This window comes from Takifugu rubripes, chromosome 19 (genome assembly GCF_901000725.2).
Source record: "Takifugu rubripes chromosome 19, fTakRub1.2, whole genome shotgun sequence".
NCBI classification, from domain to species: Eukaryota; Metazoa; Chordata; class Actinopteri; order Tetraodontiformes; family Tetraodontidae; genus Takifugu; species Takifugu rubripes.
The window spans coordinates 7,969,871-7,995,173 of NC_042303.1; the positions used below are offsets into that span (position 1 = coordinate 7,969,871).

The 25,303-nt window shown below is 42.6% G+C and overlaps 1 protein-coding gene across 8 annotated transcripts in view; it reads right to left on the reverse strand.

Moving 5' to 3' along the window:
* The window catches only part of col7a1 (collagen, type VII, alpha 1), a 46,446-nt gene extending 26,207 nt beyond the window's left edge, over positions 1-20,239 (reverse strand). For 2 of the 8 annotated variants that reach the window (XM_029827017.1, XM_029827016.1), the window contains exons 1-42: positions 19,779-20,239; positions 15,578-15,650; positions 15,292-15,472; positions 15,049-15,205; positions 14,820-14,913; positions 14,585-14,743; positions 14,352-14,509; positions 12,685-12,814; positions 12,484-12,603; positions 11,669-11,824; positions 11,466-11,585; positions 11,236-11,385; positions 10,308-10,424; positions 9,698-9,844; positions 9,486-9,611; positions 9,218-9,364; positions 7,472-7,594; positions 7,072-7,341; positions 6,815-6,976; positions 6,583-6,714; positions 6,325-6,471; positions 5,985-6,122; positions 5,763-5,912; positions 5,552-5,688; positions 5,348-5,474; positions 5,109-5,252; positions 4,859-5,028; positions 4,653-4,694; positions 4,540-4,566; positions 4,414-4,458; positions 3,875-3,994; positions 3,731-3,802; positions 3,623-3,658; positions 3,477-3,530; positions 3,321-3,398; positions 3,073-3,186; positions 2,451-2,477; positions 2,298-2,351; positions 2,117-2,188; positions 1,968-2,027; positions 1,675-1,710; positions 1,550-1,594 (exon numbers count right to left, since the gene is read on the reverse strand). In XM_029827017.1, coding sequence (XP_029682877.1) covers positions 1,550-1,594; positions 1,675-1,710; positions 1,968-2,027; positions 2,117-2,188; positions 2,298-2,351; positions 2,451-2,477; positions 3,073-3,186; positions 3,321-3,398; positions 3,477-3,530; positions 3,623-3,658; positions 3,731-3,802; positions 3,875-3,994; positions 4,414-4,458; positions 4,540-4,566; positions 4,653-4,694; positions 4,859-5,028; positions 5,109-5,252; positions 5,348-5,474; positions 5,552-5,688; positions 5,763-5,912; positions 5,985-6,122; positions 6,325-6,471; positions 6,583-6,714; positions 6,815-6,976; positions 7,072-7,341; positions 7,472-7,594; positions 9,218-9,364; positions 9,486-9,611; positions 9,698-9,844; positions 10,308-10,424; positions 11,236-11,385; positions 11,466-11,585; positions 11,669-11,824; positions 12,484-12,603; positions 12,685-12,814; positions 14,352-14,509; positions 14,585-14,743; positions 14,820-14,913; positions 15,049-15,205; positions 15,292-15,472; positions 15,578-15,641 — 4,608 coding nt within the window. In that variant the 5' untranslated portion in view covers positions 15,642-15,650; positions 19,779-20,239. Of the gene's footprint in view, positions 1-1,549; positions 1,595-1,674; positions 1,711-1,967; positions 2,028-2,116; positions 2,189-2,297; positions 2,352-2,450; positions 2,478-3,072; positions 3,187-3,320; positions 3,399-3,476; positions 3,531-3,622; positions 3,659-3,730; positions 3,803-3,874; positions 3,995-4,413; positions 4,459-4,539; positions 4,567-4,652; positions 4,695-4,858; positions 5,029-5,108; positions 5,253-5,347; positions 5,475-5,551; positions 5,689-5,762; positions 5,913-5,984; positions 6,123-6,324; positions 6,472-6,582; positions 6,715-6,814; positions 6,977-7,071; positions 7,342-7,471; positions 7,595-9,217; positions 9,365-9,485; positions 9,612-9,697; positions 9,845-10,307; positions 10,425-11,235; positions 11,386-11,465; positions 11,586-11,668; positions 11,825-12,483; positions 12,604-12,684; positions 12,815-14,351; positions 14,510-14,584; positions 14,744-14,819; positions 14,914-15,048; positions 15,206-15,291; positions 15,473-15,577; positions 15,688-19,731 lie in introns of all 8 variants that reach the window. The other 6 variants (XM_029827010.1, XM_029827013.1, XM_029827015.1 and 3 more) reach the window with 5 other exon arrangements.
* Positions 20,240-25,303: the final 5,064 nt, after the last annotated feature.

Here is a 25,303-nt window from a genome sequence, read left to right on the forward strand (position 1 = left end):
GTATTTTTAGATGCTAAGAAGCTTCATTTATCAAAACAAATCAAGAGGGTTTTGAACTCATAACCTTCCTCACCAACATCGTGTTGTAGCCACGTTCAATTAGACAGGTGTTAGAACTGGGGCGTTTGGTTCATCTCAAGTACACGATGCCCTAGAGCAGCCGAGACTGTCCATGTTTCAGTATAATAAGTTAATCAGCTCTTATTGTTCTTCATCCTAGAATCCTCTGACTATCACAGCTCTTTTCAATTGAATCAGGCCAGATGGATATAAAGAAACAGGCAAAAGATAACACAGTCTCTCAAGCACAATCACGTGTAGGATGCTCTCACTGCTGATGATCATCATCAGACATCAAGAATAAATAATCATCACCTTAGAAATATCTGTGAAGCAAATATATGTAATCCCTCGTGAGCTACTTTTGTATATTTCAGTGATTTTGATTTAGAGAGCTATGATTTATTGCAGTGATAAATCGAGAGATGCATCCTGAAGCATCAGTAATGCTGATATATTTATGTTTGTGAACAATATTGCCACTCAACATCAGATTGACCCTCCATCCAGCCTCAGAATTCCGCTGTGCAAGCAATTGATGAATAAAGGCTTCTTTATAATATAGATCGCATTGGATGGAAAGGTCGTGTATTAAAGTGCGACAGTTACTGATATATATTTCCTCACAAAAACCAATGAGATCATATGGAGAAAGCACGTGTCCCAGTTCTGGAATACAATGTGTCAGCGTAAAATTGTATTGGATAAAATGGTGTTATTTGCTGAGAACAAAATAACATATGAGGGATAAACCCACTGAGGATAAGATTCAGAAACTCACGTGAAATAAAAATTGAAAAATGAGATCATATTGATCCCACCTTTAGTCATCACAACTCATAACAGCTCAGTAGTGTGAACGGCCTCCACAGGCCTCTATGCACTTCCTTCATTGTCCAAGCGTGCTTCTGATTGGGCAACAGATGGAGGATCTTCCCTCAGATCTGGATTAAAGCATCAATCAGCTCTGTGGTTTGATGTGGCAGTGTTAGATGCACCGATACATCACGTCCCAGAGGTGCTTGTTTGGATCCAGGTCTGAGGAATGGCTGGGCCAGTCAATAGCATCCAAGCCATCATCATCCTGGAACACTCAAGCCTGAAGCACTGCAGCCACTTGGGAATGACACACGCCTCAACAGGAAATCCACAGCACTTGGATCAGCCTGTGATCCCATTTTTGGCACACCAATGTGCACCTACATGAGCAACTTTATGTTCTCTGTCCTTTCTGATGTCGCACATATGCACACTTCCGTGTGATACTGATTTAGCCCTGGTGTTCTCTATCCTAATGGTTGTAATATTGCCTTGAATTTTCAATAATCTCCAATTCTAAACAATGAGGAAACATTCTAAAACAAAGCCGGCACCACACTCGTTCATATACATCAATTCAAAAAGACTAATAATCCATGATCGACATGCATTTACATGTATACAGACGTGCATGTACATGTCTGACTGACTCTCATGTCATGTGACTCACCCTGTCTCCCTTAGATCCATCCTCCCCGGGCTGTCCTCTGTCACCCTATCACAGCAGAGACCAGAAAATATCACTCTTCAATTTGCACCTTTCAACCCAGGTGATTTTTCTTACCAATATCTTACCTTGCTACCAAGTTCCCCTGGAGGCCCACGGGGACCCTAAAAGATGTAAGGACAATATGTCACCATTTCTTTGTGCCAAAAGACTGGATATTTACCAGTGGCAATTGGAATGGCAGCCATAGTTCATTGGTACATGGCAAAATAAATAATACTGTGGAAATTGTGATCAACATAACAAGGACTGTGGAGGCATGGCAGCGATAAAGGAGGTGTTGTTGCTATTTGTAAAGCATCCACTTTGTTATGATCTATCACCATTTTGATATCAGAAAAAAGTGACATGTTCGTCTTACTCTATCACCAGGTTCTCCTTGCCTGCCTGGAGGACCTGGCAGCCCGTCAGCACTCTCACCCTAAAAAAAAAGGGATTATTTTTTTATCTTTACTGAGCTAAACTTACTGTATAACAAGCTTAACCACTATTGATTAAATTTGCAGTCACCTTTTCTCCTTTTTTACCCTGTGGTCCTGCCAGTCCTACAGGACCTATGCCCCCTGGAGGTCCTGGAGAACCCTGATGATAAAATTGCAATTAGTGAATGCTAATAGAGGCAACATGTGCGCATCAACAATTCATGTAAGGTAAACATGTCAGCACATTGTCGTTGATTGACAGCACTTACCGGGGAGCCTTTTTCGCCCTTCACGGCAACCCCACTGCCGACTCCTGGAGCTCCCTGTCAGCAAAAAGAGACAATAGCCGTGAATCATTATAATTGTGTTCTCCCTAGGACACTTGTGCAGTAAGGAGTCTAACTGGTGGTGGTGTGACTCACCCGCTCCCCTGGGGTGCCCTTCTCTCCCTGCAGAAAGAGAGGTAAAAGTGAAACATGGTGACGACAGCATAATTATGGACTCTATAATTCAGACATAAATAAGACAGGAGGATCCACACACTGTGCTCTTCTGTTTCAAGAATAAAGCAAGTCTGATTTTTGATATTAAGCAACTTTATTAGTTGAACTCGGATTTTTTTACTTTTAAGTTTTAGCTTCAATTAAAAAGAAACAACAATTAACATAGAAAAATATTGCAGTCATACCTGTAATAATCATTCTGTTAATACAAAGACACACGGACCATCTTACAGTAAACCGCCTCTTAATAAAGTGACTAAACACTGCCACCGTGTGCCTGAAGACGGCAACTGTCGAAAAGTGTTGCAGTCTGTGTACATGTTTACAAGTAAAAATGCATAGAGGACGTTTTAACACGCTTAATAATCAATCAGCTTATTTCAGAGTAATTGTTGTTGGAGCTTCGTACTTTAACATCTACCAATGAGGAATATGTGAGGATACAGTTTATTCAGATAATATGTTTAGTTTGCTGCATCGGGGGGCAAGTGAGAAGGTATTTTTTAAATGGAGGCAGGAAGAAATGGGACAAAAGGACAACCTTGATGGAGAGCCCCGGTGTTCCAGGTAACCCAGGGCGACCATCCTGACCCGGTATGCCTGGAACTCCAGCCGCACCTTTCGTCCCACCGATGCCTGGCTGACCCGGAGTCCCCTTAATACATGACATTAAGAGTAGTTAGAGTACGGTACACTCTCCACTGAGCTTGTTGTGGGACAAACCATAAAACTGTGTCACTACAACATTGTGAAGAATGCTTAAGATTGTTTTGTGTTTCAGTTTCTTACTGGTATTCCAGGGATGCCAGGCTCTCCTTTCCTGCCTGGAAGACCCCCCCCAGATTCTACAACTGACCCTGGTTCACCCTAAAGAATCACCAAAACATAATGAAAATACATTTGAAGAAAAAGATCAATCCTTTTTAAGGACACTGTTTATCTCACCTTTTCCCCTCTAAAACCTTGTTGCCCCTGTGGTCCTGCCAGTCCTGGGTTTCCCTAGTTAAACAAAATAAGCACTTAGGAAATAAATTTATATATATTTATATTCATATATTACATTTTTAATGAACTGAATTATTGAAACTCACTTTGTCACCTTTGAGACCAGGTAAACCCTGGGACCCCTGCAAAAGCAAAATTGGTTTGTTATGTTTGGGCAAATATTACAATCCTTAGATTCTGGTGCCTCAACTCACTGGGACCCCTGCAGTTCCTGGGGAACCTTGCCGCCCTGGATAACCTGGGTTTCCATCAGTGCCGGGGAATCCCTGGATTAATAACAATTATCTAATTACTGCAGTTTTGATTAATGTTTGTCTATATTTACTGAACCTACTCACCTTCTCTCCTTTTTCTCCTTTCAACCTGGCTGAAGGGTCTAGAGGGGACGATGGGCCTGGTGGACCTTGGCGCCCTTCCGGACCCCTCGGTCCCTCCCTTCCAGGCAAACCATTAAGTCCCTACATAAATATAGACACACATATTGGAAAAGTCAAAATCAACCTCGATTAAAACAAACAGGGTAAGACATTGTCTGTCAAAATGTTCAAATTTTACACGGGAGCATCCCTGCATTGATCAAATCTAAAGTATGCCTAGTGTTGAGATGGTACTTCAAGCTTGTTGTGCCTTGGTTAAACAAAAACTGTGCATGGACAGATTAATTAATAGTCTTTGTTTGTACTCAAACACATCAAGTGGGTTAGTGGGTTATCCTTTTATTTTAATGATACTGTGCTCAGCTCTGGTCCCTTCCCTGTCCCCCTGCCCTTCAGTTACGGGTTGTGAGTGCTTTATAGAAGCATTCATTATGCTTCTATGCATTCATTATGCAGAATTTAGTCACTTTTGTCAATGTTACAGGTTTGTATTTACTTACAGGCTCTCCTTTTCTTCCATCCAAACCATCTCTGCCTCTCTCGCCCTGTGGAATTATGCAGGACATTTCAGCATAACAGCTGCAAATATTAGGTACAAGAAGAAAGGTTAAAAAGTTACACTATACCTTCTCACCACGTTCTCCCCTTTGACCCTAAAAGTAAAAGGTAAGATGTCATTTAGAAACAAGAAAGTTTGGAATGCAAGAAAAGAGGGAGAGGGCGTTTGTGTCAGTCTCACCCGAGGACACTGAGCGGGACAACGGTCTGGAAGTGGACCGCCCTAAACAAAATGGGAATAAAGGCAACAAAATAAAAAGTTTTGTTTCTTTTACAGGCAGCTTTCTGGCTATTATTGAGTCCTTTGTAGTCTGCATAATAAAAAGACGCCCTCCACCATGTTCTCCATACTATAAAACAACATGTTTGAGCAGTGGTTCCTCTTACATCTCGTATTTTGGCAATGCTACACAGTAATTCTGCTAATCTGGTGTGCAGTGAGTCCAACTGTGACGCTTCAGGGGTGTAGAGGATATTCTGTGTGCTGCCGTCCGTCACAGCCCGACGCAACTCCTCAGTATCTGCCTGACCGATACCCACGGCCAACACCTTGACACCTGAGTTAAACAAGTTAAACAAGTGTTTAACCATACATTTAAACTTACATTACTTCTTTATTTGACAGAGATTTTCACACCTGTAGCTCTGAGAATGTTTGTCACAAGCGTAAGGTTGTCAGAAGACTTTTTATCTCCGATGATGACGACAACGCCGGGAACCATAGGCCTTCGTCCAGCTGCAGGGGTCAGGAGGTATCGTGTAGTGAAGGTCACTGCTTCACCTGCAGAGGGAGACACACAAATACAGACTAAGAAAAATAAGACACAGCAAGGTGGCGGATTATTTCCAAACACAGATGTATCTCTAAGATTTGACCTATGTTATTTCCAGGGGTTTCATCAAAGGGTGTTGCCTCAATCTTTTGCAGAAGTGTATCAGACCTGTCGTGGCTATTGAGGAGGAACCACATTTTGGGTCTGTAACCATACACTACAATGCCCACCTGAAAGAAAAAGGAAATCAAATGATGAAAACGTGATGCGCACACCATCAAAATGTACAGGCTAAAAGAACAAGCACCTGTGAATCGCGGGCTCCGATGGTGTTCAGAGATCCTGCTGCGCTTGTGAGAAGCCTACGGAGAGCGCCTGCGATGCTTATTCTATCAGTAGAGGCGGGCACCAGAAACACCACATCCAAACGCCCACCGACACACACTGCAGACATGATTACATGGGGAATGAAAGCGTGGCTACGGATATTTACGTGCTTGAAAGTGAAGGTGTCGTACCAGTTCTTTCATCTACAAAACTCATCGCTCCCAGTCCCCGTGCAAATGTGGGCTGGACAGTAAAACGGTATCGATGGCCCAGATGCAGCCCCGTCACCTGGTAAGAGGTGGACGCAGCAGCCAGCGTGACAGAAACATCCCTCCCAATATCTGAGAAAAGCCAAAATGGTAAGAATATACAGACAAAGTCTTAAATTAATTTCAAATGATAAAAAGATTCACCTAATTCATCACCCCATCGCAGAATGTACCCTGTGGCACCCGGTAAAGGATTCCAGACAAGCCGCACAGAATTCTGGGTAACCTCTGCCACCTGTAAAGCTGTGGAGTATAATGGGGGCGCGGGGGTGACAGCACCAGCTGTAAAGAGAGCAAATAACAGTAGTGGAGATAAGTTTGTTAAAATACTTGCCGAAGATTTAGTTATTGCACTCATTTTTCACGCAAATTCACAGGAACCTTCTAAAAAGCAAATGTAAATCACAGTAGAGTACATCCAGTTTTCTCAGTTTATTCTGTACTTGGGATAGTGGTTGAAACTTGTAAGAAAAGTGGGACTCACGTGTGGTGATCCTGACAGAAACAGGGCTTCCCTCTCGATTCTGAACAATCGCCTTGACCTGAACCTCATACTGGGCTCCAGGATCCAGCTGGTCTAAATCCACTGCAGTCACATCACCTCCAACCAGCTGACTTTTCTCTTCACCACCTGCAACAGCACGGCCAATTATAGACTAGTGCAAAAAAGGTGACTTGGTGCTTTTTTAAAAAAAAAAAAGATTCTTTATAAATCTTCAAAATGAATATACTGAACCATCACCATCTGTTTTCCTCCAAGACACGCGGTAAGATGTTGCTCCCTGGACACCAACCCAGGAGACACGTACAACCTCTCCCCGAGACTCTTGGACTTGGAGGGATGTCACGATCCCAACAACGGACTGATCTGATTCTGAATTTAGAAGGGCACAAAACAACAATCTGCTGTTGTATACGATCTCATCCAGTTTGAACCCAAGCAGCTTCTCCCAATAAAAGGCAGATGAAGGTACCTGTTTTAATAGCCAGGGTGGAAGGACTTCCGTCTAGAGATCCAAAGACAGATCCAAAGACAGGAGTAACTTGCACAGTGTATGATGAATCTGACTGAAGCCCCTCAATGGTGAAAGAAGACGTGTCAGCAGGCACATTCTGAGTTGTTTCTGTACCCGCACCTGGAATAAGACAGTTGTTTCTATAGACAGTATGTAAAGCACCTGAGAGCTGGCTCACTTCTCACATTTGTCATTCCTGGATTAGGATTTCTTACCATTGTTACGTCGCCAAATGATCCTATAGCCGGCTGCGCTTTTGGAAGGCGACCAGGCAATCTGGATCTTCTGAGAAGTAACAGCAGTGACACGAAGGCCAGACCTTGACCCACCATACGATTTAGTCCGAGAAGACACTTCGACCGCCTTTCCAACTCGCTCTCCATCAAAGACACCCGCAACCCTAATGACCACTGCTTCATCTGGTTGCAGGCCATCAATAATAAATGTACTGGCCTCTGCTCCCAGAAGTTGGGACTTTTCAGGACCTGCCATGAAGAACACAGAGCTGCTTTACTACAGTTATACGCATCATTAAGGTGGAAAATGCTGAAGATTAAAGATACAATGATGGATGGAAGCAAATCAAAGATTCAAAGTAATCAAATTCACGCTTACCGCCGCCTTGACTCCAAGAAATCCTGTACCCTGTTGCCCCAGCAACACCAGCCCAGGCAATTCGAATTCTACGGCTGTTTATGTCAGTCACTTTGAGATCAGTCACTACGCCCAAGCCTTGCTCTAAAAATAAAACGATAAATGATTTGATGTGCCAAAGCCCATGTATGGTTAAAACACTGATGAAACGACATAAGATTTCCAACAAAATTACGGGTGTTGTAAAAACACCCAACGGGAAGTAAGAAAGTTCTCTCAGTGGATAACAAGAAAACTGCTGATATAATGTGTTACAATAATATAGAATTTAGAATAAATATAACAAAAACACAAGGTGCTAATCATAAAACAGCTGTTCACATTTTCACAACTTATTATAAAGAAGATGAAATTGCCTGAATAACATACACAAATGTGGTTTCCTGAGTGTGTAAATACATATAAGAGATGTCCATCCTAAGATCAAACTGAATTTGAAATCAACAACCATGAATTGTTGAACCAGTCGCTGTTTTGTCTGCCTCAAGAACAAGAGTTTGCTAAAAATCTGAGTCAGAAATCTGAGACAAAAATGTCCATGAATCAACAAAGTGGATATAAATAAACACCAAAGGAACAGGAAGCAAAACAATACGCTAACTTAAGCGTGTAAGGAGTTTTAATCGGTACCAGGTACACCCACTGAATTCTTTGGTCTTTTCATAGTTCTAACAAATTTTAGGCCAAGCCTTCATTTAGAATGTTATTTTCTTAACTATTTCCTCAGCTGTCTTTTTCCCATATAACAAAATGTCATCGATTTAATAAATTAGGATTCCAAAGACACATTAAGGCTTAAGGATCTCTAATTAAGGATCAAAAGGGGTAATCGGGATGTAAACAGGTTTATAGCAGCAATATTGTGTCTTAGCCTCTCAGCAAGGAACAGCTTCAGACCACACCGCTGCTCCGTACATCTGTTAGAAAGACTAAGCCTCCAGCGTGCACGTGTGTTCTGTGCCTGCTCTTCTGTTTAATGTTCATTGTTGTGGCAACATCCTGATTTACGTTTCACAATACAAATGAAAGCCACATTTTGATGAAACAGTACATTGAAGCTTTCTTACCAGTGATCCATTAGGGGAGAAATATGTAACGCACAAAAGAAAGCAGAGAAATAAGGCAGTCTTCATGTGTTGTTGATCATACATCAAAAATCCTCTCAACTAGTATAATCTACTGATAGAATGGTTGTATTTCCTACATGTTACACCCTGATATTGAGATTTGGAATCTGTTACTATTGGATTTGTAAAAGCAGAATGTCTCTCCACATGGTGAGTTGAAACTAAGAAGGGCGTTTTAATTAAGCAAAAAAGCCCTTAAGAGGATCAGACAGCAGCTTTCTGCAAGATGTTTGCAGAGGAAGAGGGACTGACTCATGATGGAGGCTTTCTAACTGGCAAACCTCCCAAACGCCAGCACAAAGTGGCGAGGAGTCAGCGGGCAGCATTTTAGAGAAAAACCAGCCAGAGCATGAGCTGGGTGGAATGAAGATCAGGAAGGGTCATGGGGGAAACACATAAAACATCTTAAAATATTTTCAACTCTAAAAGTCTATAAAAGGCATTAAGGGGTAACTGTCATCATTGAGCGGTCTAACATTAGCTAAAAACAGAAAAATAACCATGGGGATTATTAAATACATCCATTATGGATGGATTCCAATCTTTCCTCATCAAGTGTGTGAACTAGATCTCCAGTCACCTGTTTTGATGTAAACATTAACTGGGTCTCCTTCATTTTCTCCCACGAGTGCTGTGACACTGACTGCATAGGACACTCCCACCGCCAGGTCTCTTAGGTCAAGCGTTGTCTGGTTGCCAGGGATAAACTGGATTTCCTCTCTAGCCACTGACATGGCATGACACACACACAAATACACACACTTTCATGAGTATAATCAGGAGTAGGTTCATATCAATAGAAGTAAGCAGTGGAAGAGATGAATACATTCAGAATAATAGATGCTTACCCTCTCTGTTGAGGATAAAAATGCGGTACTGTGTGGCCCCAGCCACACCCGTCCAGCCCAGTCTAACAGTACTTCCCAGAGACTCCACGACTCTCAGGTTGGACACTTTCCCAACTGGCTGCTCTTCTAGAACATCACAGACAACATCTTACTTCATGCAAAACCTGCAAACATCACTGAACCTAGAAATCCGGCCATATGAAGTTAGGTACCTCTGGATGTGGTGGAGACGGGAGTGGCCACCTCCCGACCTTCATACAGGGTGTAAAGGGTGATGATGTATTCTGTGCTGGGCTGCAGACCTGTTAGCTCATAACTGGTAGTGCTCCTTGGAAAAGAGAGTCTCTGGACACGGCCCTCTGGAAACACAATGGCAAATCAGGCAATTTCATTCACCTACTGTATAGCTACACCCTATTAAAAATAGAAATAATAATAAAATATATTATTATTTCATCTGAAAGCCGAATGCCATTCATTTTTATGCATTCTACAGGGACTAAATCTTCTTATATGGTTCATGTGCAGGGTTCTACTGCACGCTAATGGCAAGACTACGAAATATTAATTTGATCATGTGAGGGGCTATTTATTTGTTGGTTCAGTTTTGTGTTATTTGTTGACTGTGAAACCAGCAATGTTGAAAACCGACATCTTGAAACCGTCAAGAATTTATTGGGCTTGTTTTTTTTTCTTGGTAACAATAAACAAAAAAATTTGAAGGGCGGCTGAACACTTTTTTCCTCCACTGTATATCAAGATGCTTTGTTGTTATTAAGTGACGATAGTATGATTATGAATGATAGCATTAGCATGTCTAACCTTCTCCCGCTCGCCACTCCAGACGATAGCCTTGAGAAGACTGAATATATCTCCAGGTGAGGCGAATGGAGGAGGGCCCGGTGGGGTGTGTTCGGAGGCTCTGCTCCTCTGGAGTTTCTGACAAAAAAGCAACATAATGGACAATATGTATGCAAAGCTTGACATTGTAATGCAAGACATTTTGAAACTGCCTCAACAACCCTAATTTGGAATAACTAGAGGTTGGATGGGTCCCACACAGGGGCAACCCAATGCTCCTTGGGGAGACAGCTTTGATAAAAACCTGAAGGCATGATTTTATATATATTTAAAACAGAGTACTTACATTTCTTGTGGTGTAATTTATAAGCAATTTATAAGCTAAAAAAAGTATTAGAATCCAGACTGTGAGAAACTGAAAAAAACCCTAAAAACAAAAATAAAATGGGATCAGATGTTTAGTGAGATAATTAATGAAGTGGCTAACTGGGATCAATAGTATTGTAAATAATGAAAGCTTAATTGTTTTTGTTAAGAGATATCAATAAGAGATCAGTTGAAAAGTTTTTTTTTTTGAATGAGCAGAAAGTGAAGAGTCAGTAGAAGTGTAATAGATTCCACGCCTAATTTGGGTACGCTGAACCCACACGCTAGGTTCTGGGGTGAACACTGATGCATGTTTCTCAGAGTTCAGGTTTTCTCTCCTCTTCTCTCAATGCCGAGGCCTCGCGGCGAGCCAGCCCTCAAATGAGCAACATTGGCCCAACTGGCTTGACACCATATGTGCACTACACACCAGAGACAGATGGCAAGCATGCATAATGTGAGCAAAGTGGTCCTTGGCATGTACCGCAAACAGAAAGGCACGAGAAAAATGTTGCCATCGTTTGTCTCTGCTTCACGACTCAGGACTCAGCTCGAGCTGAAGGTATGAAAGAAATCAACCCACCTATGTTGAATGCGGCGGTTGCCACGGGACCCTCAACGTTGCCCTCGTACAGTGTGAGGACAGTGACGATGTAGTCAGTGTTGGGCTGCAAGCTGGACAAAGTGTGTGCTTCGATGTCGCTGGCTAGGTCCACAGTCTCCACTTTATCGCCTTTTTGGATCATAAAAGCACAAACGACTGAGCGGTGCGCACATTCGAACAAGGCCCAACGACGCTGGCTTCCTGCTGACCTCTCAACGGACCACAGATCAGTCTGTAGCCCTTCACACCGCGGACACCTCTCCATCGCACACGCACGCTGCCCTCTGACACCGTCTGCACCGAGAGCTGCTGCACTGCCTCCAGACGCACTAAAACAAGCAAAAACAGTATAAATACTGGGCGAGCATGGGTTCCCCAAACATAGGGAAACGGTCTCATTGTGTGAATTTACATGTGCGGGCAGTCAGGACGGACGGCGCTGCAGAGTTTCGAGGAAACAGTGGATACAGGCTGATGACATATTCCGTGTCTGGTTCAAGCGACTCCAAGGTGATTGATGTGGAATCTGCCACCAGAGAGTTCTCTGAAAGCTGAGCTGCTGGCTGACCTGCTCGTCCCAGCACATAATACAGGAGCAAAAAGAGAGGGGTTATGGTTAAGACACATCAAAAGGTGTTTTCAACATCGTCACCCCGGTGTGAGTGACAGCCTGCCAACTGTACAGAGCGTGATTGCTCCCAGGGCCAGGTGAGCAGGTACGAACACCACACTTCTCATTACAGGCTACACAGACCTCCACATCTGCCAGTGTCAGTGATAGCAGCTCCGTTTGAGACTGGCACTCCTGCCACATGTGCGGAAAAATGTTTATTTCAGCCCTCAGGGGCCACTTTCCTCTCCTGAATCGTAAGCGCCCGGACATTTTGGACCTGTTATGATCAACACCCTGTCTCTAGAAATACAGGAAGCAATATATTCCAAATGCACAAGTAAAGGTTTTCCATGTCTAATTTCAGGACTGGGATTTTATAGAAAATGGCTGAGCAGTAAAAATCTTAGTGACAGCCAGTGCCTGAAGGAAGCAAAGCCTCAAAAAAGATTATATTCCTCACAAAAGCCTGGCAGCTCTACATTCCCAACATGTTTTTGTAACCTGCCACTAACTGTTAATATTGTTAACACCTGTAATATCTTTTTTCTCCTACGGTTTCTGCCGTAAACAATGCGGAGGTGGTAAGGGGGACAGTAAAAGAAGTAGCGTTTGACCTCGTGGTCCATAGGTGAGTTTGTAGCCCTGCACTGGAACTGAAGGTCTGGACCAGCTCAAAGACAGTGAGAAGAAGCCTGCTTGGACCAGACGTAAACTGGACACCCCTGGCAAAGACCCTGTGTTAGACGTTAGAGATGTATCATTAGAAATGGGTGAACACAAGAGTTTGTGCTGAGCATCCATGACTGTTTACTCACTGGTTTTCTTTTTCGCAGAAACAGCATCTTCGACACTGTTGGGAAACTGGGCAATAACAGTCACCAGGTAGTCAGTGCCTGATCTTAGGTCCACTGCTGTGAAGTTTCTCTGGCGGGGAGGCACTGTTTCCTGCAGGGAAGACACAAAAGGATTTGAGTGAATGTTGAGCTCCACTGAATGACATCCTGCTTTTTCTGTCGTAACTTTTCTGTCAGGGGATTTCACACTTTGACCTGCCAGTCTTTAATCTATGTACTGTAGCTTGACAAAGACCACCCAAAGATAGCCTGGAGATTTGTGTTTCTCCTAAAAAAACGTTGGTTCCTAAACCACAGGCATGGGTTTGCAGTCGTGACCCGTGTTGTGAGTACTGTGGTTACTGTTTCGCAGTCATGCGTTACACACTACGTTAGTTTCGCTAGTGTAACTATCAATTGTTTCGCATTTGTTGAAAAAGTAAACCGCTCCGACAAGAATTCCAACGCTGTGATTTAAGGAGCTCTATTGCATCCTGCTGGCCTGCTGAGGAGGACAGTGGTGCTTCGGCCCTAAACCAATAGCGTTTGAGTTTGAGCCGCGATAAAACTGTCTCTAAGAGTGACATTTAAAAGCATGCGGCTGGTTATATTATTGAGGAGATGCTTCCAATTTCACCTGAGGAGTATCCCTCTTATCCTAACTGGATCAATAAAATGGGAATGACGCGGAGGCAACAGTTCACAACTGCAGTCGGGTTGAAAAATATCCGCGTGTGGCCTGCTGGTGCTCATATACTTGCTCATATTCTGTCATCAAACATAAAGTGTTGTATAAAACGCTATGTGGAATAGCTCTCTTCTTATTATCCCGCTAAGCTACAATTTGATTCGATGTGAGAGGTCGTTTATTTAAGGGAGGCTGATTGTCTGCTAAGTTTTGACATGTGCAAACAGCTTTTCATGGATGAGTACTCTAACACGTTACTTTTATTTGTAGGTAAGGCTGCAATTACACTGATTACTTTAAATTGATAGAAAACCTGCAAACTAGTGGACTACTTTCCAAAGTGGCTTCACCCATGACTGGTCATGACCAAGAACTCATGAGGAATTATTTTCAAATATTTGCCTTGGTTACAGTAAAAACAGAGCTGGGAAAGTGATTATACTAAGATCTGTTCCATTAAAGGAGTAGATAAAAATTTAAAAAGTGCCTTTTGAAAAAAATAGAATAAATAGAGCTGTTTCAGATGGGCATCTGTGATTAAATCTCAAGATTTTCCATAATTTCCTTCATACAGCGTCTCCATCAAAATAAATATGACATTAATTCGTATCTCCGCGAGGAACATTCTCTAAAATACTTTTTCAAAATTGGATTAAAGTGGTCAAATGTGTATGACAAACGAGCCTGGATGACTCTCCAACAATCCGTTGCAGCAGGAAAGCAAGTGTGGCAGGAAAATTCTTTAATCTATTACTGTTCATTGTTGGCTGACCTTTAATAACAGTCCATTAGGATGAATAGTTGCAGGTTCGTGCTTTCATCTCTGTTGACAACATGTCATTTTCTTCCCTACTAAAGTCAACCAAAGCTCTAGCTTTACTTAGTAGCTTACTGATCCAAAAGACAAGCTAGGCGATTAGCAAGAGTTGGTCCCTACACCACAACAAGTCCTTGCTCTCACCTGCCGTAGTTCTGCTGAAATTGGCTGCCCAAGGCCAGAAAGTGGTACATACTGGACCAAATAGGAAATCACAGGTCCCCTTGCTTCACTCCAACGAAAACTGAGAGAATCTGAAGTCTGACCTGTGAACTGGAGGTTGGATGGCCCAGAAAATGCCTCTGGAAAACAAAAAGCAAACTTCAATGAACACCTGAGATAACAGACCACATAGCTGTGACCTTTCTTAAACATACCATCACTTGCATAGACTCCTCCTGCCTTGGAACACACTCTGTGGTTCACAATAGGAAGAAGCGTGTCCAGTATTTTAAACTCCCCAACAAAAGCTGTGAAATCTGCGCTGGGCTGGGAGGCGATTTGAGCCAACTCATATGTGTCTGCACTCTTTACACCTAAACAAACAAAGCAAATAGCCGGGTAAAATATTTTTCCTGTCCAAACTACTATTGTAGATAAAACTGCACCTACCAATTGCAAAAATATACACTCCTTGACTGCGTAGCTTCTGTGCAGGAGCTTCCACGTTATCCTGTGATTTCCCGTCCGTGATCAGGATGGTAATCTGGAAGGCAAGGAACCATGGAACATGGAAAACTTCACGCTCTTCCATTCGCAGGTTTAAACAGGCAAAGGCCTGCATGAAAGGCTTCAGCCCTCAAATGTGCAATTTTACATGCAGGGAAAGAACCAATCACACCTTTGGCACCTCTCGACTGGATGCAGGGTTGAAAAAGTTATCTGCCATGAATTTCAGGCCGGCACCGGTGCGCGTGTTTCCACCCTTGTACTTCAGGTTCTGTAGGGCTTTGACCACGCTTGTGCCGTTTAGGTAGGTGTTGAACTTAAATTCAACCCTGGAGAGCAGAACAGGTCTGAACACATAATCCTGCGCAGACATTTTCCCTTATTGTAGATAAAATGGGTCAATCGCCTCAGTCACCTGGAGTTGTCGCTATACTGGATCGCTCCAAAATGGATTCCTGATGCACTGACAGAGCGGGCAAAGGGTTTGACAATTCCAGTCAAGAAGCCCTTCACCTGCTGAAAGTGAGCTCGCCCAATGCTTGATGATCCGTCGATCAGGAAAACGATATCTGCTGCTTGGACGTTATTACAGCGGCCTGAAAATAACACGTCTGATATATGAGAAAGGACTTCTCTCTCTCTACAAATGAGCAGACACATGGAGCTAACTCTTAGAAGAAAACAAAGGGAATCATTTATACCCTGAGCTTCAGCCCATTGAATGGAGGCCAGGAGGAGAATCACTGGGTACACGCAGCTCCACATCTTCACAACCTGAGAGGGAAAAATCTTTTTTTTTTTCAAATTTTATCTGCAACACACAATAAAAGACAATAGAAACAGTTGATTTCTACTGTTTATCCTTCCTTGTTTCCTTTGGCCCTGACATCATCCACATTTGTAAGCAACTCCTGGTAAATTAAAGGGGGCCATTGTCATCTTTCATTTCATTTTCTAGCAATGTGTCCTCACTGAGTTCCTATTTAGCTGAATCCCATTTGACATTGGTCCCACTGCACGCTGAGGAAAATACAGGTGTGATATTTGTCAGATTACCATCAAGTTGCAGGCAACATTCCTGCACATGCTTGTTTTGACCCTTCCAGCAACTTTAGCTGCATTTGTCGCATATATTTATGAGACTTTTTCCCACTTATGTTCTGCTAGCATCAGAGATTTATTATTAAATCAACAATACGGAAATCCTAAATAAGAGTTTATTATAGAGAGCATACAAAAGTATGGATGTTTATTCTAAACTATTCATGTTCCTGTTTGCAGACACCATAATTATGCAGGTAAAAATTATGTTACTGTCATCGTGTCAACAACTGACGACTGTGCCCGTGCTGCCTTTAATCTTCGGCCTCAGCTTATACCTTCTTAACACAATTATCACTCTCAGCAAATCGCCCGTCAGCTTTCATCTTGCAGGAGAAGCCCCTGCATTGCACGCAGAGCGTTTGTCTTCGTGACAACCTCTATTCACGTTTACCTTCCGAACGGAGGCGATGCACGATAAAGCGGCTACTGCAAATGGCTCACAGATGTTCAGCCAGGGAGCAAAACGTCTGATCTGCTGTGTAGAGCAGTCAAAGTAAATACTGTCTGCAACTGTGTGACAAACTACTTATGTTGATGAAACCAAGAGTATCAGGAAGTGCAGACGGACCAGAGGAGCACCGGGGCAGGAGGGCAGATAACAAAATCATCGTGTTCAAATGGAAAGCTTGCATCGCTCAAGATTAAATGTAAATAGAAATTGTGTAAACCCACTTGGGACAGACAGCTCATGGCTCAGATCCAAGGGATTGGTCTTGTAACAGCAGGGTTGCTGGTTCAAAAATTCTGGGACAGCAAATGCCTGGAGTGTCCCTGAGCAAGGGACCCAATCCCTATTGTTCCCTGGCAGGAAGGTGCTGCCCACTGTTCTTGGCAGGTGTGTTCACTACTGGTGGGTAATGGGTGAGGTCAAATTTAAGATAAGATAAGATAAGATAAGATAAGATAAGATAAGATAAGATAAGATAAGATAAGATAAGATAAGATCAACTTTATTGATCCCACATCGGGGAAATTCACATGTTACAGTAGTAGCCAGTGGTATACAACACTAAAAGAAAAACTAATATGTTATGTACATTACATTATACATTACTATCACTAACTGGTGTGTGCGTGTGTGTGTGTAAATATATCGGTTTCTCCTTCTACACCTGTGGGAGAAGGTTTTGAGCAGGCTCTTCCCTTTAATTCACATTTTAAACAGGTTTCTGGGAGCACCTTTTTCATTTCATTGTGCTAGACTAAGATTAGCAAGATAGAGCCTCAGAACAATGCTAGCTCACTAGCCCTGTTACAGGCTGGAATAATGTAAATCAGTGTTATCACAATGTCTGAATAAAAAGCCTCCATCTAATACAAAATAGCAAGATAGCATGTTTCTCTTCTTTGGCTGCTCTTAAAATCCATAGTAGACTTTAAAATACTTCTCCTGACACAGCAGGTCTTTAGAGGCCAGCTCCAAATCTGAAGAAGCTTACAGAACCATAACTTCCTAATAAATCGATTTCTCCATTCCTAAAAGTGCAGGTTTAGTCCTGGTTTCCAGAATCATTAAAAGTGGAATAGATAGCTGAACCTTTAGTCATCAGACCCCCCCCAATGTAAAACCTGCTCTCTGCCTAGTTAAAAGAAGCTTAATCTCGCTCTACTTGTAAATTTAAGCTTTGAGAATAATGATTATGGAAAATCGGTAATTATACAGTAATTCCTACAGTCATCAACTACTGAGGTCTCCAAATAGTTTCCTCGTTACTTCCTCGGCTCCTGAGTGGCTCCCCCTCCACTCTTGCCTCCTCTCAGATTAGATCAAAACCTTCAGAATAACACTTGTGTTTGCATGATATATGATATAATCTCGCTCCTCCTGCACCCAGCCTGCCATCATCAGGATGCTGATAGCCGGTCTTTCCCTTTGGAAGACTTTAGATTTCTATTCCATATAAAATGAAATCATTCCTGAGCAGCTGCACTAACATCCTTTAATCCCATAATTCTAATATACATACATATAAAACCAGAAGAGATTATATTGTTGAGAGGACCACCCCTTACCTTCACTATCAACACTAAAAGTTAATGTAAAAAAATGTTTTAAAAAAAGCTTCTTGAGTACATTTTAAGATGTGATGCCATTACAGAGCAACACAGTTACACACTTGGCAGATTTTCTGCCACCTGTTACATCCATTTATTTATTTATTCTTTAACTGCCATCATCTACGGACAAATTCATCACATTCCAAGGAGGACCTTGACAGCACCTGGAATTTTAAAAGCAAAAGGCTTTAAAAGCTGGCTCCTCCTAATGGTGCTCCCACTGCAGCCCACCTGGGAATTAACTAAAAACACAGGGGTCAAAAGGTCGATGACACAGCAGCAAAGTGTAGCTACAACTCAGTCGAAAAAAAGAGGCAAATTGAAAGACAAGGATCTCATCCCAGAGCTTCTGATGTGAGGTGCAACGCCCAAGACAGTGCTCTGCTCAAGGATCACAGGCCTGTGGTTGGGAAGCTATCAGAGTGGACAACATAGACATCATTGTCATTTAATGGGATTCTAGTACATTTTTGGATGCATTATTAAGAGCCAAACACAAGACCTCACTGTCAAGATCTGCGAAAGTTAAGATCGGGTCAGATCCGGTCACCTTTAACCTCCACCCTGACCTGAAACCAGAATCCCCCCTCCTTTAGTAGCTCATTGTTCCGTTTCTCTATCCAAGCTAAACAACAGCGCTAAAAACAGCAACAGCGTGATCTTCGACGGCCTCTCTCTGGAACCACTTTCAAAAGAACTACAAACATCATCTTCCTATGTGGTCCAAACTGTACTAACAGGTGGGTTACATCAAGGAAGTAATTCCTAATCAGTGGCTTACACTATAAAAGCATGAATGGACAGATAAAAAGTCATCTCTTTATAATGGGATGCCATCGTAAATCAAAACCAGGTGAGGAAATACATCTAAAACATGGAGTTCTACTTGCAGAACTGTCCAACAGCCTCACGTGAGAACAATGAAGATTGTTCTCTCTCACAATAATTACCAACAGTCCTCCATAGATGACACATTTGGGGTTAGTCCAAATCTATCAGGGTGGCATGCCAAAAACCTCGGCTCCAACAATGCAGCTAATGAAAGGATGACCGAGGGAGGATTTTAGGAAGAGGGGAAGAGTCTAAACTGCCCTTCTGTGCGCTTCTATAGGTTTTGGGATTAATTATGAAAGAATCCATGTCAATGGGGGGTTTCTGAACGTGACATGAGCCAAACCACAGCAAAGCAGAGCCCTCGGAACTGGAGCAGATGTACAAGAGGACAAAAGGCAGATGACAAGCAGCAGGAGAAACATGCTGCCTAACAGAAGTTCAGATGAGGTTAAAGTCCTTGTTGATCCCCTCATTGCTTTGTCCGCCCCCCAAAAACGAACACAAGCGAGACATTTGCAGGGTTAAATTAGATTCTAAGAGTTTTATATTTGTTTTCTTTATGGGAGTTTTTAGAGTTTTTAGAACAAATCCTGTTTTTTCTGCAATTCCCCTGGAGAGAATTCACCGGAACAGCGATTTTTATCGCGGTTTCATCTCAGGATTGCGCGACCACTGCTGTTTGCCCTTCATGGACCTCAAGAACTCAAGTGCAGGGAACGGAGCAACTGTCTCCATGCAGTAAATCACTGCCTCAAAGTTCCGCAGACACGTCAGGATTGTCAATTAATTAAAACTACAGCTTGTAATTGGTCCACCGTAGCCCTATAAAGGTGTCACACGGATTAACTCGCCTCATTACCTCTCTGCGGCTGCACCGACCACCTCCGCCGCCTCCCACCTCCTCACCTGTCGCGGCCGCTCCTCTCCTGGTCAGCGACGTCCACGGGCACCACCTCGAAGAGACGAGGAAGATTTACCGACTCAAGCTCAACTCCTGAAACCGCTGCATGCGCATCTCTGCAGGAGGGGACTCCGATCGCTGTGTTTTGTGAGCTTTGCTTTTCTTCATGCAGGCTGAACTCAGACAGGCACAAGCTGCAGAACAGTCCAGACTTGTTGGGATGCCTGAAGGGGAGACCTAAGCTCTCCCTTTTTTTCCCAACCCAAATTCTCTTCGCCTGTTGTCCCTCCCTGCCCACGCCTACAGAAGCTCCCCACACAGCCGTGTGAAGATGATGATTGGGGGGGGGGCACTTACCGGCATTTTTCTAGAGTCACACTGAAAATTAAATGTACGCACACCTGGACGCATCTGGGGCAGAGCTTTAAAAAGTAATGACCTAATTTAACGAAAATGCACATGTAACACTGGTATTGTAGTGTAATATTTACTTTATTATTATTATTATAGTTTTTTTTTTAAAAAACGTCAGAACATGACGCTCCAAGTTCTTTCACCCAAAAGGCCCCAAGAAGGAGAAATATTTACATTTTCGATCGTACTCCACTAGCAGGGTGCGACCTACACAAATGTTATTTATTTTTAAAAATGCAAAAATAAGACCAGATGCTGTTTGAGCTCATTTATTTTGAGTCATATATTGTCAAATTGTAGCCATAGAATCTGTTTCCTTAGCAACCGAGTTAGCTAGCTCGGGCCTTCCGCTGGTTCACGTGCACGTCTAAAGACTTGCAGTTCGTGCTTGAAGAGAGCAGAATCAAAGATTTAAGGGGGGAAAGCAACTAAATATTAAAACAAAAACCCAAACATAACTTTAGACTTTAGACATAACTCGTACAAGTATGAAAAAAAAAGTAACCTCAGTTCTGGGATCCTGATCAAACTTCATCATTAGCACTTAGATTTTAATCCATATTCTTAAATGTTTCAGATAAATAAATCAACAAAATATAAATGGAAAATGAATAGCTTCTGCCTTCTACTGTGTTGTTCATGAGATTTTTTTTAATGTTTACATAAGGAATAAAGATGTGAGCAGAGCACACATGGCTGCAGGCACTTCAGGAAATCTATTCTTTATGGCGTTCACAATAAATAATAATAATAATACAGCAGAGTCAGTCAACAAACATTTTAACATCTTCATGCCAAGTTCCCCCCACTAGCAGCTTTTCTGTCTCATCCTGTGTAATTGGTATAATTGTATAACACCATTATTTACAGAGCTGCTCCCCGCTGTTACCTGTAATTAGCCTGACAGTTGTGATCATATACCAACAGATCCTTGATTTTGTCTGTCTGGTCTGCTGCTTTGTTTCATTTTACATAGTTCAACCACATCAACTTTTTACCAAAAGATCTCTGAATGATCCCCAGCGAGTTGTGTTTGCATATTTCTTTTGTCTTTGTAGTGAATGATTTCTGATGTTGGTTTAATAAGTCCCAGGCTAGTTGAGCTGTCACTCGTGTTTATGTTTTCGCCAAAGCTTGGTCATAAAAGCATTTCGTTGAATGTAAATTTATATAAGAATGTACGAAACAACGTTAACCGCTAGAGGGCGCTGTCGTGTACTATCACCACTTACAACAATGATGACTTTTAGCCTTTAACCTCCTGATAACTGCAATAATTCATGAAAGAAATGTTCATCATTACAGGGCAGACATATCCAGCAAGCCGTTATTTAAAGAATGTAATGTAATGTGACTTGCACCGACACTTAAGTGTGAGCCTGATGTTTATGAGGGGCTGAATCAGGAAACAGTAAATCATCATTGCACCAAGGCTGTCAGTAGTGATCAGCAGTAAATCTTTGTTTCAGCTTTTTTTTTTTACCTTGTGCAAATGTAAATTGTAGAATCTGAAAAGAAGGGAAGCAACCCTGAGTTACAGAAATGTTATCTTCAACATCCATTTAGTCGTAGTTTTCAACAGGAACCTTTTGGACTTGAAAAAGCTTGACTGAAGGTCTTGTGCACCTGGAGTTCTTGTTTTTACACCAATCTCCCCATGATCCACTGTTACTCTGCTTGCTTAACAGGACGTGAAGATACAACACAAGTGAAGAGATTACGAAGCCTTTTTCACCCGCACAGATCGGCAAGATTGGCATTTGTGCAGTGAGACTGAAAGCAGGAGCTCACCGTGTGTTTGCTTAGAAACATCCTTGAGGACGTTCTGGCTGACTGACCTTTTTGTCAGCATACCTTCAGAGGCAGGCCTCTTTCATTGTCATCATCTGTTCATTTCTCTCCAAACACCACCCACAGGCAGCACACTGACACACCGTCACACCACTTTACCACCACTGATTATCAGACAGAGAGACGAGACAGGAAAGTGAGTCTAAAACACATGCTGGAAACTGTGGTTGGGGAAAAACAGGGATGGACATTCCTGAGAGAAGAGTGTTCAGGATTCGTTGGAGGTGGAGGGAATTTTGAAGGATGTGGAAAGCGTGCTGATAAACACTGTCAGCACGTGCTCCCCCTGCAAGTAGGGACTGGAGAGGAAGAGAAGGAGAGAGCGAGAAGGAGCGCAAGAAAGAGAGAGTGGTGACTGAAGTGGATTAGAGCAAGTGGTTATAGGTGACAGCGGGTGTGGAGCGACAAAGATGAAGGACCGCCGGGTCGTAAATCTTCTCAGAATACCTGCTGTTGTTTTAGCCACTGGTTCCACATCTGGTCGCTGGGGTGCTCACACACGCAGCCTCAGAGTCAGGATTTTACTAGACAACTCAAATATGTAGCACAGTGCATCCTGTAGCGTAGCTGTAGCGAACTGGTGACGCAAAGATGCAGAGGTCAGAACCTCAGATAAGACCAAAGGTTCCTGCTCTGCCTGGCTAAGAAGATAATCCCAGCGCTGTCAAACACGGTGAGTGTGCCTCAATGGGCTGAATGTCAAACCTCTGGGAACGTGTGTAAACCTGGTCTCCAGAGCCGACGCGAGAGCTTTGTTTACAGGACGTCTAAAGAGTGGCGATGCAGAGTGGCGGGGGTGGATGCCGGAGGTCACACTCAGGGAAAAGGTCACAGGAGAGTCCGGGCAGGTTAGACTTGAAGGAGAAACATCGCCTGAAAGAAACCTGCTTGGGAACTGCAGAAGTTTCTTTTGTTTTTTTCTTCTTATCTTTTCAGATTCTTGTAATTTAGAGGCACTTTATCGCTCCCGGGCAGGCAGGAAGTCATCCCGAGAGGACAAAAGATTCTTGTTTGTGTCCAAACTTAATTGCACATGTGTTGCATTTCATGACTCAAATTAAATAGACCAAATGATTAAATACAGACAGCTGTCTATTTACATTGTTTCATTTACATTCTTGGGTACAGTGGTGTTGTCTTTGAGTAATTACGAGGCATCTGGCCTCTTTTCTTTAGGCTACACATCAAGGAGATCGGGATGTTTAGTCTTGTCTCGTTAGCGTGACTTTTTAATGACATAGTGTGTGAGGAAAGAGAGCTGCAGATGATTATAACAGTAAGTTTCTGATTAAAGAGCAGTGACATGTCTGGACAAACTGACGCAGACGGTGGGACCATCTCTGATGATTCACTTCGCCAGACTGGACTGGTTGTGCTCCCAACAGCAGTGGGGAGAGTTGTTGTTTACGGCTGAAGAACTTCAGCCCTTTAAAGTTTTACCACATCCGGAGTGTGTTCGTGTTGGATTCCTCCCCACATTCTTAATAAAAGCAGCGGCAGGAAATCGTAAACAAAGAACTTTGTACATCATTCATTATCAAACTTTATAAAACACACCATCAACAATTTTCTAGTTATGAGACATGTTTCTTAAATCATGGGAATTTATTCCACTCCAGGGTTTACGGATGCTTTTAAGACAGGGGCCGGGGAAAACTTCACTCCTCTCTGGCGACAAGAGTGACTCTCTGAGGTCCTCTACTGTTTTACTGCTGAAATACAAATTCAGTCTTCACGCTGCTGAAATGATACACACGTCAGGTCGTAGAAATACATGAAAAAGCTTCTGTCATATTATAGACATATTATTATTAACAAGAAAAGCGCAAACCTTCTCTTTAAATAACCTCTGACGACTCTGAACCTATAATTCTTGTGACACTTCAACCAGTAAAGCTATATGCGAGTGCTCGTACTGACCGCTAGAGGGCACCAGATAACAACTGTTCATGGACCGTTCAATGAATCACCAGTTTTCGACAATTATAAGTCACTAACTTTAAATAGGGTGTTTGTAATTAATTAATTAATGCATGTGGGTACAAAACCTTTTCTGTTTCACCCTAGTTGTGTGAAGGAAGAGGTATCGCAGATCTTTCCTGCCGGCTGCTGTCAGGCTGCACAACAAACATAACGCCCAATAGCACACACTGAATATTATATATTCTGTTATGTAATTGTATACACCCTCTGTACTATGTACAGGTATACAGAGGCTGAGTATCCATCTATCTTGATTACTGTATATATATACATCCTTTTTTGTATATTCTCTATTCTATCCCAATTTTATTTCTTTCTGTGTGCTTTTGCTCCAGTTTTGCTTCTATCGTGTCAATAGGTAATTTCTCTGCATACATTTTGTTTGGAAAGAAATTCCAAACTAAAGCCACCTTCACCCAGAACACTCCTCTGCTATAAATGTCACAGTTCATGCAGCCGTGTCAAAGAAGCTTGCATTCATTTTTAAGCCTTGTTGATGCAAGACATCAGGAAATCCAGCACAACTTGACCTTTCCTGTAAAACCCATTGAGCCTTTATTCAAGTTAGCTGAGGACGAGTCTGTTGTTTTTAAGGCCTGCTTTAATGTGAGGACCCTGCTGATCCAGAGACTAGCAGCCAGTGACAATAGACTCCAACAATCCCAGTAATGACATTCACTTAGAAATTTGACTGACTTGAATATGAAAGAGACTGGTGAACTACGCTCTAAAGGAGAGCTGCCATCATGTTCAGACTTGTCCGACTGTGACACTGAAAAAAGAAAATAAAAGTGAAGCAATAATAGGCAGGTTATGGAGAAACCAATCCCAGTTTCTGCCCATCCCAGTGTTTTTCTCTTCGTGGTTTTATTATTGTTATTTATACCTCATCATGTTGGCGTGCAGCAGATCTCTGAGCCTCTGCTGGATTTTAACCATCCATATGTGATGTGAGAGCAGATGAATAGATGTGTCTTTCATATACAGACTAATAAGACCCCCTCCAACCCCTCAGAGAGGAGCTAAAAGACTTCTGCAGAAAAGAGCTCGCCGTGGAGTCTTCTCTGTCCTCAAGAGTCTTTTGTATCCACTGGTCTCAAGAGGGGTCCTGTTTTATGTATCTAACCCAGTAGATGTCTCTTTTCTCAGAGACACCCACAGAGAATGGGTTTCTCCTTATTTTTCTCATTTTTAACAGCACAAATAAAGCCCTTCAGGCTGCCTCGCTCAGTTTCTGCCAATGTGTCTCCTCCTGGAGAGAAAAATGATCTAATTAACTCGT